General features: G+C 36.9%; 1 protein-coding gene across 1 annotated transcript in view; it reads right to left on the bottom strand.

Moving 5' to 3' along the window:
* The window catches only part of LOC111051514, a 319,540-nt gene that overhangs the window by 247,342 nt on the left and 56,979 nt on the right, over window positions 1–15,219 (bottom strand). Inside the window, exon 2 of the mRNA XM_039432582.1 lies at window positions 2,166–2,405. Coding sequence (XP_039288516.1) covers window positions 2,166–2,405 — 240 coding nt within the window. The remainder of the gene's footprint in view (window positions 1–2,165; window positions 2,406–15,219) is intronic.

Raw genomic sequence — 15,219 nt, 5'->3', positions numbered from 1 at the left:
GAGGGCTACTCAGGGGCAGCTGATTGACCAGATTTTTGAATGACATCCACTCTCCCTCTCTAAGGGAGTACCGCAGGGATCGATCTTGGGCTTTTGTTGTTCATTGTTTTCATGAACAATTTCCCTTGTAATGTGCCGTCAGGAATGTCTGTCTTATTTGCTGATGATGCAAATTTCTTAGTCTTGGCAAATAATGTCATTGAATTGCAAGCTATTGGTGATGCTGTTCTTGCTGAAACTACAAAGTGGTGCTCTGCAAATAAGCTTGAAGTCAATATAGGCAAGACAACCTTCATTGAATTCTCAATCCACAGACTTCCTGTGAATCAGTTGGAGTTTGAGATTGAGGCAAAAGGGTTACTACCCTCTGATGCAACATATTTTTGGGGGCTTTCTGTGGATCAGGGATTAACATGGTCCTCTCAGGTTCAATCTCTTTCTAGAAAATTAAACTCAGCTGCATATGCAATGTCCAGGCTCAGGAGGGTATTAGTTCATGAGGCAGTGATCTCTGCTTTCTATGGATAAGTCATTACTGTCTCATGGGATAGAACTGTGGGTAGATTCAAGATTCTCTGGCTCTATCTTCCATGCCCAAAAGAGACTCCTAGGAATCATATTTAAAAAGCCACCCCGTTTCTCGTGTAGATCACTATTCAAAGATAATAGAATTTTGACGGTTCCGAGTCTCTATTTGTACCTTCTGGCAATCTTTGCTTATAAAATGAAAAATGATTGGCTGACAGGTGTGGATGTTCATCAACACAATACAAGATACAGGGGCTTAGTCAGAGTTGAACAGCACAGGACAGGGTTTTATGAGCACAACCCAAATTACATTGGCAAAAAAGTGTTTAACTGTTTACCCCTGAATATTAAAGCTGCCAAACCCTAAACTCTTTCAAGACTAATCTAAAATTTTGGCTATTAGAGGAATGTTTCTATGAGTGGCAAAGTATCTTCGACCATTTAATATGTTGCATTAGTTATAAATGTTGTATGGTCTTAGTTATAGGTTATTTGTTATTTGTGTTATGATGTACAAAATTGTTGTGTTTTGTGTCAATATCTTGTTTTCTCTTTATTGTATGACTATTGTCGATATGGTGCTTGTCACTATCCATGACAGTATAATAAACTAATAAACCAATAAACATTTCCAATTACAGAAGTATCAAAACTCGTTTTTATTGTCACACTGTGAGTCACAGAACAGTTTTTATCGAGGCATCTCCAAGTAATCACCTTCACCTGCGTATGGATCCCTCCCAAATTTAACACCCTTATACAAAATAGCTGGAATACCCTTGGCTGTTTCACACTGCTTTATTGTTGAGCTCATATTATCATATTTATTATTGATGTAAGATTGGAAGAAAACAGTAAATAGTCACAGAAGCAGATTAAACAGTGTCGAGCGAAAACGGCAACAGGCAATTCAAACGAAACCCACCTGAAGTGTTGATTGGTTAACAAAACAGATCATTGCTAGGAGACACAAGTAAACAAAAGTTCTATCCTAAGAAACAACAGTGTGAGGTGAAGTCCGAAACACTGTATCTTATCAGACGTCGATGACTGAGTCTCATGGAGATAGTAATCGTGCAATACTTGTATAGCCTACACTATTCCAAGTCGAGAGTTTTCGAAATAGTTTTTATACTGTACAATAAACTAACTAAACAACTAACCTGTATAAAAATAGAAAAATCCTCCAAAACACTTTGTGGCAATAGCTCGAACAATCAGGTAAATTACATTTGTAACACACTGCTAACAACTTATACTTTCACTAAAAATCACTAGTTTTGTAATACTTTTCGTTGAATTATTAAAAATTCTAAGATAACATGGAGCAGTAATTAATAAGCCGATACAAACTGGGCAATCCAGTCCTACCAACAGTACCAACTATGGAGCCGTGGCTTCCCATAAGGTTTGAATTTGGATTAATCACAGAGTTGCTATCAATGTCTGAGCACCTGAAGATGTATGATGAACTATTTTCAATAAAGTCCAGTAACTTGTAAGTAATATTTTTTATTAAGCATGAAGCTTTCATATGATAAATAATTCCATTTGAAATTTGAACATTAATATACAAAAATTCCATGTTTTATTATTTAGAGGAAAAAGTTCCGAGGCAAAATGTTATAAATACTCACTGTCTGGTACCAAGGAGCAAGCTTCCTTAGAAATTTTAAGTCTATGGCATTCCTTTTTCGCCGAATCATAACGAACAAAATGCCGAGGCGTGTACGTGAATGAGGATGCTTCTGCGAACTCGAATATCAATTCGAAATCAGTGGCGAACGAATCCACAAATACAAGAAAATGCCGGTCAGTGAGTGCGCGTGCTACAGCTGTGTATGCTATGGCCAATCCTTCGAAACGAAGCTTATTTTCTACAATGCAAATAAAATGTATAATGAAATAGTTATTTGTATATCTAGAGTGAAAAGTACTGTTTTTTCTCCCTGAGAGGAAAGTTTGAAGCCTGAGGCAAAGCCGAGGGCAACAATTTTCCTGAGGGAGAAAAAACTTTTTTCACTCGTGATGTACACAACATTTTTCTCCAACTACATTTTTATAAAAACTGCAAGTAGAATAATTTTTAAAAACTTAAAAAAGTGACCAGTAAAATGTGTTACAACATAACCTGAAAATTAAACAGCTGGCTTGTAATCACACAGTTCACCACTGACAGTGCTATGTGCTATTGGTTGGCAAAAGTTGTAACAACAATGGCCGCAGACTCGACTACTTCACTATGATGAAGTTCCCGTTTCAAATATGATTAGTTAATGAGGAATATTCGTTGGCTGGTATTTTGAATAACATGGAATATGAAAAAATATATATACATTTTTATAGTATACTAATATGAAGTTTGTAATTTACCAAAGTGAAGCTGAGGTCTTAGTTTCGACTTGATCGGCGTTTGTTTGTTTGTACCGCAGTTACAGTCGCAGTTATTGTCCGATTTGGATGAAATTTGGTATGCAAGTTCTTTAAGTTATTTTCAACTGAATTTTCAGTTTATCAGGTACAATAATTATTGTATTGTATGCATTTTTTGTGCATTTTGTGTCGCTCTACAGTGTCAAGTCTTTTGTTTTCCTTTTGGTATGAGATCAGAAACCGATTTGTGAGCATTAAAATTCTGCATAGGAATAACAAGCCATAACATTGAATCCACTTCTCATGAAAAACATCATTAGCAACCTCCTGTCATTGTCACCAACAAACCCATCTTATTTAGAATCATTTTCATTCTCACCATCATCTGTGAGATGATTCATTATCTGAATTGCCTACTGCATATTCCATTTTTCCGGCAGTTGACCGATTTCTTATAATTAATTATTAGAAAAGTTATAATATATGTTTATATTGTGAATATGGAGACGATATAAAGGTACCTCCTTGATAAGTCCGGTGTCCTTGCAAACAATGTCTCTAGCACTTTCAATGAAGAAAATAATAGATGACATGGCTAAATCTCCACAATAATATACTGTACTTACTGGCCCTTCTCATTAGATTGAGAGTTGTATTCATGAGCAAGGTCTACTGTTCGCAGAACTACTAGTAATTTTAGCATGAAACATATATTGATCAAATGTCTGGTTGAGGTATTGAATTCAGTTAGTTTAATGACGACTACTCTATATGCTTCCTCATCTGAGCTTAGACCTTCTAACACATTTCAAATGTAAGTTTTTAAAATAGAGATGCTTCCCATGTTATTTAAATGGAGTTCCTTTAACGCTCTAGGGAGTTTTTCTGTTTTTTCCTCCCAAGAGCGGAAAAGTGACACTTTAGTATTATGTTTCAGGGAGTAAAGTAGGCTCCTTAGACAGTAGGTGGAGGAAAAATGATCTATTCAACAATAAAATGGGTTCATTCCACATAGACTACATTACGGTGCACCCTCATAACAAGAGAATACAAGCACTACATTTCAAAACCAAAACTAATTAAATTATTCTTTTTCATTCTAAAGAAGTTTTGTTTCTTTTTCACCTATACAGGGTTTTGAACATTTGGGTTTATTATCCAAAAATACAGGGTCTTTACAAACTTCCTACCAAAACTCTAGGGCAGCGGTTCCCATGTGGTGGTCAGTGGACCCCTGGGGGTCCGCGGGGCATGTCATGGGGGTCCGCGACATGTAAACTGAAAATTTAGGGAAAGATTTATGATAGTTGGGTTGTCAAGATATAGGTGAGATTCGCGAGCTCACGGAAAACTAACAAGGTCAACTTGTGGATTTATCCAGCTGTAGTGAAATGAAAAACCAATTCTATAGTAACTCAATTTTGGAGGACTTTTGGGCAACAGCATGAAAGAACTATACCCTAACGAAATTGGAGAAAATACATTGAGGTTAGACCGGCCACAAAGTAGACCCACGATAGTCCACGAAAAGCAACCCATGCCGTTGGATGTTTTGTAAACCATTGCTATTGAATTATTCATAATCAATCAACTGACAAGTGAATAGTATAAAAAGGAGAAGTCTGGCACACTTCTGGTGTGCCAGACTTCTCCTTTGGGTGAAAATTAACCTAACCTAAGAAAAAATTCAACATAACCTAACCTAATAAAGCTAACCTAACCTAAGGTCAAAGGTCAAGGTCAACCTAACCCAACATAACCTAAAAAACCTTAAAAAGAACTTAACCTAACCTAACCTAAGGTCAAGATCAAGGTCAGAGTCAAAGTCGAGATCAAGGTCAAGGTCAAGGTCGAAACTTCAAAACTTTAAAACTTGAAAAAATTTAGGAAAAAAAACTTAGGAGAAAAAATTAATAACGAAAAATCAAAAATAAATAGAAATAAATCAGAAGACCCCCACTCACTTGGGAAGCAAATAAATAGTGTGTAGAACAGTTGAGTAGCATCAGTGCAGTGTTTTGATCATCAGCAGAGAGTGTGCTCCCCAAGTCTGTATCACAAGTAATTTTTCACATTATTTTTTCACACAGAGGGTGTGTTACTGTCTGTGTGTGTGTGTGTAGAGTTTTTTATACTTGTCACACTTGTAATAGTTTTGTCTTGCTATTGCAGCTACTCTATTATTGCTGCCATTGTGTGTGCACACTATTATTGTTGGGTGTCAATAGTTTCCAGTTGAGCACACAGCTATACAACCGCCCCTCCTAAGCCTCTGCAACTGTGCATATTATTATTATTACTATTATCACAAACACCCGGCAGTGCCACACCGCCGCGAGTTGTAGCTCCTAGTTACTTGCTTTGTTAACATATAATACTAGTTTTGAGCACATACACACACACACTGCATTTCATATCTATTGCCCACTGCAAATAGCTTGCCTACCCAGTGCCCACAAGGCTTAGAGCATTCAGTGGAGCACTTGTGTGTAGCTCCTAGTACTGGTTTTGTAAAGCAGCATAACTGTTACCTTTATAGCTCACCAGTACTAGTGTAGAGCACACACATACACACAGTCCAGTCTGCTACATAGTCTTCGATCTTCAATTGTGCAAAAGAGGTTAGTACACAAGTATCCATTTTATCATGAATATGTTTTCTGTGTATCATCATATTTTTTATCTGGCATAGCTAGTATATAGGAATAGTTAATGTAACAAGAGATATCCATTGTGGTGTAGTGATTTAGCGTGTCTGCTTTTCATTCTAGAGGACTCGGGTTTGAATTATTCATAAGGACCAGGGTTCGAATCTTCTTTGTATATTGTAGGGATGTAGGATGTTTGGTTAAGGAATGTAGGTATGTAGGGGGTGTACCTGACTGTAGAACCATTACACCACGATGGATATATTATGCAAAAAATTATAACAAATTCTAAGACCGAATATAATGATACTCTAGCTAAGTAGATGGAGGAGAGAGAGAGGAGAGAGAGACAGTTCTTTAGACATGGTACTGATGCTAATGATATTATTTTCAGATATGGATAGGAAGAAGGATATTGCCTCAGGCCAAGAACCTAGATCCTACTGGCAGGATAGGTTTAAAAACAAGGCCAGGCAATATTGCAAGCCAGTTAGCAGGGTGAAGCCACGATGGCCGGGTCAGGAGGAGGAGTATCAACCCTTCCCATTCAGCACTGACACCCCTAACTGGGATGAATTGCTATCCTGGGTGAGGGAGGAGGAGAATTGACCCTCCCCATTCAGCACCGACAGGCCTAGCTGGGGTCAAATGCTGTCCGAAAGGCTTTACCCGGGAGGTTATCACTTACATATGAGACCAGGATGAAAAGGATGGAGATATATAAAATGGTGTGGAAAACAACTTTATCATTTGAAACAAATTTGTATAGCTCTCATATAATGTATCACTATTGATGTCAAATAATATGATTCAGGTTCATTATGGTCTAATAGGAAATAATTCTATAACCCTGTTTTATGAAACATTATCTTACAGGTTGCAATACTATGGTCTTTGAATGCTATCAGGTCTAATTATAATCATGAATAATACTGATGAATGCTGTTCATGCTATGTTTCAGATGAGCAGAGCACAAAGATGTGAGCAACCATCAAGCAGTCCAGGAGAGTTTGTTCTGCTGGAGAAGGCTTTCAAATCCAGCCTTCGAACATTATATTATGATAATGCTCACACAGAGACCCCTGCCAAGGACTTTCATACCATCCTGTTCAACTTGGAGAAGAAAATCATTCACACTATTGCACAGCAATTCATAGGACAGGGATCCCTCAAGTTCAACCTTGTATTGGAGTCAACATATTTCCGCACAACACTTGATGATAGCAATGTCAAGCAGGAGGAGTTCCAAAATGTGGCCTTCAAGACACCAAACTACTCAATCTTCAACATCGGAGATCTTCCTGACATCATGTGTGGAGCAGTGAACACTCTACTGGAGGAGGAGGCGAAGTTTGAAGGAAACTCAAGCGGATGGAGTCTCCTGATCATTGATGGACTCCTCATATGCATAAGCAAGCTCACACCACTAAGAGGATCTTCCTATATTGAGCTACCGGCCAAAATAGCAGCATGCAAAGCCATCATCAATCCAAAGAATAGTGATCAACAATGTTTCTAGTGGGCAATCCTTGCCAAACATGTACAAGGAGCAAATCCTCAACGAATCAATGAGAGATATCATCAGCTGACTGAAAAATACAATTTCAATGGAATATTATTCCCCACAAGCATCAATCAGATTAATCGTTTTGAAAAGGATAATCCAGGAGTTTCAGTCAACGTCTATGGTTTGGATGAGAAGAATATCATATTTCCAAGAAGAGTCATCAAGGAGATGTCCAATAACCATTCTGATCTTCAACTTCTATGTGAGAGTGAAGATGATGATGCCGACAGTGATGACACCTTTTTTGAGGATGGGGAGGAGGTAAAAGTCAGCAGCCACTACTGCTACATCACCAACCTTGTCAAATTGGCAACCACTCCAGAAGACCTAGCCAATGTGCTTTCGCATACTGCCAATGTGTTTGGAGACAAATTAGACCTTGTTTCTAGGAAAGGTGTGTTTCCATACAACTACTGTGATTCATGGCAGAAACTTGAAGTAGCATCACTACCACCAAAAGAGGTATTCTTCAGCAAGCTGACCAACAGAGGTGTTAGGCACATGCTCAATCTATTTGGAGTCAATTCAACTGCAGAACTTTGGGCAAGTATAGCGATCTGTACCTGAAAATGGATGTTCTTCTGTTGGCAGATGTGTTTGAAAGTTTCCGAGATGTTTGTTTGAAGACCTATGATCTTGATTGTGCACACTACTTTACATCGCCAGGCTTCTCCTTTGATGTTATGCTGAAGTATGCAAAAGTTGAACTAGAACTCCTAACTGACTGTGACATGTATATGTTCATTGAATGAGGTATCAGGGGCAGAATAACAATATGCATTCATCGACATGCCATTGCCACAATGCCTACACAGGAGTGCCTGTCGACCCTGAGAAGCCCACATCATATCTCCTGTACACAGTTGCGAACAACCTGTATGGCTGGGAAATGTGTCAACCGCTGCCATGTCAAGAGTTTCAGTGGATGGGGCAAGAAGAGTTGGAGACAGTGGCAAGATGTATTACAGTTAACCCTGATGAAATGAAGTATGGCTACATTCTCGAAGTCGACATTGAATACCCTTCCAAATTGCATGATGAGCACAATGACTTCCCATTCCTGGCAGAGAACAAGAAAACTCCAAAGTCAGGACATTTAAGACTCCTGATGATATTGACTGACCACAAGCATTATGTTTGTCACTACCATACTCTAAAACAGGCAGTACAGCATGGGCTGAAAATTGAACAGGTGCATTGAGGTGTGAAGTTTGTGCAAGAGAACTTTCTAGCACCCTGCTCAATACAAAGCTGAGGCAGCAGTCAAAGAACAAGTTTGAGAAAAATTTCTTCAAACTAATGAACAATGCAGTTTTTTGGCAAGACAATGGAGAATCTGAGAAAGAGAATGAACATGGAGCTTGTTAATGAGGAGAAGTGACTCAGGAAACTGATTTTACAACAGGCATATAAAGATTGTATCATCTTTGGTGAGAATATCTGTGCTGTAACAATGCATAAGGAGAAAGTAGAGCTAAACAAACCTATCTACATTGATTTGACAGTGTTGGACATAAGCAAGACATTGATGTACCAGTTCCACTATGATGTGATGAGACCACTTTACAAAGACCACCTCAAACTGCTCTATCAAGAAACAGACAGTCTCTTCTACCTGGTGGAAACAGAGCATATGTACAAGGATATTGTTGACAAAGAGGAGCTGAAAGAAGTGTTTGACACCTCCGAGTACCCTACCGACCACCCATGCTATTCTGAAACCAATAAAATGGTACTTGGGAAGTTCAAGGATGAGTATGCACCCAGGGCTCCACTTGAATATGTGGGGTTGAGATCAAAGCTGTATGCCTGCAGATGTTTCAACAAAGATTCTGCTCAATTGAAGAGTGGTCTTATAATGTGCCTTGCTTTGAATTTAGAAAGTAAATTTTGAATTTAGAATTTAGAAGCACACACAATATAACTTAATAAAAGGGATGCTTGATAAACATACCTAGTGCTAGAGAGCGGGAAACCAGAAATGACAAGAGAGACAACGAAATAGAGAGAAGGTATCAACTATATTGTCACCTCTTACAGTTAAATTCAACAATTAATAAAACAAAGAAGTTAATAAAACAAAGAAATCAATAAACAACAAATAGAACAAGAAGAAGAATCATGAAAACCGAAAATAAAATTACTAAATTTAGAAAGTTATCTCTGATATACTTAATTCGGTAATAACCTACTCTGTATGCTCTACATTTTAAAACATTTTAGATTGAATCATAAAAGCTTAAAGGACTCTAATTTCAAAAGAGCAATTATTGAAAATTATCATAGATATGTCTCAGAAGTTAATCATAAATAACAATAAATATTTTAAGAAAAGATCCACATAAAATTCATAAAATTCTTAGAACATTAAATTTAGAACACACTTGGAAACTTTAAACACTATCAAAACATTATCAAATATTAATGATCTCCCCCAATAATAACTATTCTGTATCTTTATATCATGAAAGCTGCAAGGACAAACATTCCTCAAGTATCACATCATGGTATACTACCTTAAATAAAACTATTCAAAAATATATGTCATCAAAACAAATTTAGGAAAGGTTAGGGTCCTTGAAACTTCATTTGATCCTTTACAACTTTAAGATGAGAATTATTTTAAAACATTAATTTAATCAATAAGGGACATTTAAAAATTCATGTACTCATTCAACTTTTAGTAGTTTAGAAGATTATAATTATTTATAAATTTAAAGAAAACTGAAATTCCCAGCTGGATCCTTACAGAGAAAATATGGCCTCACTTTTCAATGTAAAGATACAACCGAAAATCTATTACTCAAACCAAATTAATAGAATTAATAATCTATCCCCAATAATATCTCAAAATTATGATTTAACAAAAGTCTAATTCCGCACGTTTTAATTGATTGAAAGTCTGTCGTCACTAAAACCCATTTTGTCACATCCGGAGTTCCTGGGACGTTCGTTTAATTTGGAAAAAAGCTGTTACCTCATAGCTGTTTCTTCAAATTGAATCTAGGCTCGGTGATCGAGCTCTACACGTCCAGATGGACAGGAGACAGCATACCCCAAGCTTCTAGGACAGCCATCGATTCAGAGGCGTCTCAGCGGCTTGAAGACGCACGTTCATGAACCCATGAAATGATAGATTCGTACGTTGATCCCATACTTGATGTTCCTGTACTTACACCGCTTTAGTAGCAGTTATAGGAGGAAAATCTCCATAGTGAGGTGACAATTTGATACTCTCTCTCTCTCTTCTTAATTAAAGCGACTACAGAGGCAAAAGACTAAAAATGCTACTGGAACAAAAGGTTCCAGAGCCAAATACTAAAAAAAAGCCTAAAGCTGGCATGGATGCCATGATTAATACAAAGTTCTGAACAGACTACATTATTTAGTACTGCTTATGTCGGAGGACAGATGCTGAGTGAAGCCACTTCGCTTTTCTTGTCTTGAGGTGGACAGCTGTGTGATCGTCCATACTAGATAGACCTAAGCAATGTTAACTGTGATTGGGAGTTACAATTTTCTAGAAAAATTTCCAGCAATAGAAAGGAACGTTACAACTACAATTCAAGATACATTCTCCCACCAAGTGACAGCTATTTTTCCTTGACGACTACAAATTCCTTGCCTTATAAGGTTGTGAACCAGACTTATATTCTAGGAAAATCGTTGATCTTCCCACAACTTCTACACACACACCTATAGAGTCGACACTACACAACGCAAAAAGCAAGGCTCATGAACTAAGCTGTTGCTCCAGGAAAATTGATGTTATTCTTAGGATAGCTTCTACGCACACACTTACAGAGTCAACACAACACAACACAGAAAAGCAGAACAGCAAAATCCATTTTTATAACAGGCTAACTTCTCAGGCTAATTTGCATAATTCTCATCACTCATAATTGTAACAATATTTATTGTTACAATAAAAAAGACTAAGGGTGTGAGGAGACCAATACTGGGTCAAGAGCTGCCAAAAACACATCCCGATGCCAACCAGTACATTACATTTCAAGACTATATTGATTTTCTCTATGAGAGCAAGGATATTTATAGAGAGCAAGTGATGTTTGGTACTAGAAAACATCAAATTATGACTCTGGTGCAGAAAAAGAAGGCACTAAGCAATGCTGATGAGAAAAGGTATATTCAGGATGATGGAATTAAACTATTGCATACGGACATTACAGGATCACTGATGCTACTCCAGCAGCTAGGGAGGAGGAGGAGGAGGAGGAGGAGGAGGGGGGGTATGATGGAACTTCAAGAAATTGTTGATATCAATGATCAGGAATTGGACAAGAGTATTATCACAATACCAATGGCTGGAAATGCTGCTGATGATGATGAAGATGACAATGATTGTATACCAGCGGCTAACCGGTTATGCACCTCAGTATCACAGGAAAAACTTATTGAAGAAATTAATAATTTTGAAGTCGATGATGAATCATCACAATACAGTATACTCAAACAATTATTGTAATATATTTCTTGAGCAGTTGATATTATGCTAAATATTCATATTGAATGAGAAATTATAGAAAGCCATGAACTTACTGTCATTTAGGAAGACTGAGTTTGTTTATCAGCGTATTGTCTCTGATAAACTAACCTCATCTTTCTGAGTGACAATAGTTCATGGTATTGTTCAATTTCTTAGTCTTTTTCTTTCAATTTGTAATGTTATTTTTGTGAATAATGGTTTGCCTGGCTTGGCTGGAGTCAGTAAAGCATGAGTAAAAAATTATATGACTCTGGTTGTGGTTCTTTGAATACAACTTAGACAAAACTATTATAGGCTCGCTCAGGAGCTCCAGCAGTTCACTACTCTTGGACGATTTATATAAATCTCTGGAATGTATTATTTCCAAAGATTTGATTATCAATGCTAAATATTGCTGACTAAACCAACTTATTCGGTGAAGAATAAAGTCAGATGGTAATTTTCTTAATATTTCAATACTGATAACTCGATAAATAAATATGAGATTGGTCATGCATGGAAGTGGAGAAATAAATAAAAGATACACCATAAAAAATTTGATACCTACATATATTGTACAAGTGAATATCAATGAACAAATAAATGTAGAAATATATTGAGCAACAAGCAAAAATAATAAATATAAGAACAAATATATCAAAAATAAAATATCACAGATTAGCTCACTAGTTCTTTAGCACGAAACGTTACCATGTGCTTTTAAATCATTAATCGTATGCATTTATTCCATGCAGCTCAGATATCAACTTGCTGTTGCTTGTCGATTTAAAAATCTCACTATATATCTTCTTTCCAAAAATCACAAAAATAATCAATTGATAAATCATAAATCTCCAATAAAATAGTATGTATACTTCTTAGTATATTTCTGAATAGATATCTCTCAGGGCTTAAGGTTCGGCCTCTGGTGGAATCAGAAAAATTAATTTATCCAGTGAACAGGAGCTACATTTATATCTTATAATTCGCTAATAAAATTAATGATTGAGTGAGCATATGTACATTATAATATTAAATTTGAATACTCCTTTAATCTGTATCTTTAGATATATAAATTTGATACAACTCTCATCCAATAAAATATGTTTTTGTACCTTTTTAAGACTTGCGCAAGTTTTATAATAATTTCAATATTTATAACCTTTACGACGAGCTAGCTTTTTATATTTTTGTTTCACTCGAAGCACTGAGGGCGCCCTAACTTTATATATTTTGATAATTTATCACTCACGTGCTGAATTTTCACAAGACAATGGTGGCAATCCAAATTTCCTGGTCATCCTGGATTTTTGGTGGTGGAGGTCGTCCTCTCCAAGGGAATAAATAAATATCTAATGACTTACGCTTCAATACAGCATCACTAAGTCTTATAAAAAATTAATTAATGAATTTAAACTTCCAAGTCTTCCAAATGTACAATTCAACAAAGGGACTTGTGCTCTATAAAATTTAGTGTCATTCCATGGTGGCGTCTGGCAGGCAAGTGGGCTAGTCCTACCCTTATTTTCTACAATCCTATTTCCAACTTACAAATTTGCATACATTTAAATATTTCACTACTATGCCATTAAAAGGATCAAATTGTCCGTACCAATCTACTAAATTATTACCTATATCTTAGGTAATATATTTTATAATTACTCAACCGCATGGACTGATGTAAAAATCTCTGTAACCCGTTCAGGCCAATCATAGGTCAGAAAAATGACACCAAAAAGGGATGATATTCAAACATGATATTCTATTTTTGTTATCAGCAACTAGAAAAGGCCTTATCATATTCACTAACACATTGTATGTTGAATAAGGAGAAATATGAAGAGAATTTAATTACTAATAGAAGGCAGATAATTTAAGTTTATTTATTGTAAAGCAAGAACTATTCTCTTATTCATCTCTGACGTGATGTATACTTCATACTATTCCCACTAATAGCAAAATTCTATGCAAATAAAGTAAGATGTAACTGCTCAGCAAAAGTTTTTTGAGAAGAGAGACACTACTTCCCTTTCAATGCCTTCACTGTGAAGACCTTGTTCTCAAAGTTACCATTTTTCCAGTGAGATTCTTATTTGTTAAATTTATGTATTCTAAATGTTAGCCTATATCTGAGGCAATATTATTCGTTTTATTTGTTTAATTATTCTATCAATTGATTACTTCCATAAATCTAGATTTTATTATTCATTTTTTATTAGTGAAGGAAATAATTAATTTATAAAAAATCTCCCATGTGCTGAAGATTGAGGTTTGGATGAACCATTGAATCTAAATTAATTCAAAGAAACCACCATACCAAGAAGGATCACGTGAGTTCTCTTTTAGTTTTATGGGGCCCTACCCTTCACTTCGAAAAGTACAGAAATTACTGCAATTTTTTCTTTGCTAATTATTAATGGCCACGTCAAAAGCGTGAATAGCTGTGGTGATTGGCGATGCCTGTTTGCCCTCCATGAGTGTGGTAGTGGTGGTGTTTGACGCTGTGGCAGTGTTGTCCCCTGTGGATGACGTCGGTTGTTCTGCTGTGGCATTCATTGGTGGCGGTGGCGACCTCTAGGCGACAAGGTGGTACCCTGTAGGGTTGATAGTCCTTGACCAATGTTGCCAACGCCACCAGCGGTTTGCAGCTGCCTGAAGATTGTGCTGGCAGGTCCCAGCATCATCACAATCATCTCACCTGGCTGCTGTTGCTGCTGCTGCTGCTGGGCTTGGCTTGGCTTGATCTTCTCCGCTGACCAGCCTGCCTTGTCCGAGGCCATGGTCGTGAGCTGGCACCATGCCTCATCTTTAATAGAACAAAACCCATTAATAGAAAAATGGATGTGTATGTGTGTGTGTGTGTGTGTGTGTGTATAAGTGGATATAATGATTATATACTTTCTGCAAACAAATAATCTCATGTTTCAACCATTTCCAATACTCTGTCTCGACTGCATTGTAAAGGTCTGCTCGAGCCATATCCTCTTTATAGCCCACCCAATCAACTGACCACAATGGACAACTTTGCCATACCTGCATGATTGGGAATTTTGAGTACACAATTTCAGCTTCAACAATAATTGGTGCAGTTGGGATTTCTCCAACATAATCACCTACAAATTCAATCCTTTCTCGAAAGTGAGTGAGAAAAAAATGGGTTATCACTCCACATTCTCTACACTGTTGACATCTCCGTGTATTGTAGAAATGTGCAAGAGCCTGATATGCAGAGCAACTGTCCTCGAATGCATCAATCGATCTACATAACCTACCATCTTTGTATGGACAACTCAATATAGCTAACTGCTTTGAAAACTTCCTAGCCATATCTATCATATAGCAAAAAAACAATAAATCTGATAGACTAAACTTGGGTACTAACCTCTGTTACTGTCACTGGCTATGTATCATGCAAAAGAATTGCGGTGGTGTGGCACTGCCATGTGTTTGTGATAATAGTATGTAATAGATTAAATTTGGATAAGCAAGAAAAATCGCTAATGAAAGGATTTTATAGGTCTCCAGCAAACAGCTGCTCTATTATTGCCGGGTGCGATAGCAACAAGTGAAAGATTAGATAATAACGGGTCTCCTGGCTAAAATTAGAACAGCCAAA

Source organism: Nilaparvata lugens, chromosome 7 (assembly GCF_014356525.2).
Source record: "Nilaparvata lugens isolate BPH chromosome 7, ASM1435652v1, whole genome shotgun sequence".
Classification (NCBI taxonomy): Eukaryota; Metazoa; Arthropoda; class Insecta; order Hemiptera; family Delphacidae; genus Nilaparvata; species Nilaparvata lugens.
This window is presented reverse-complemented; position numbering and strand designations above follow the sequence as displayed.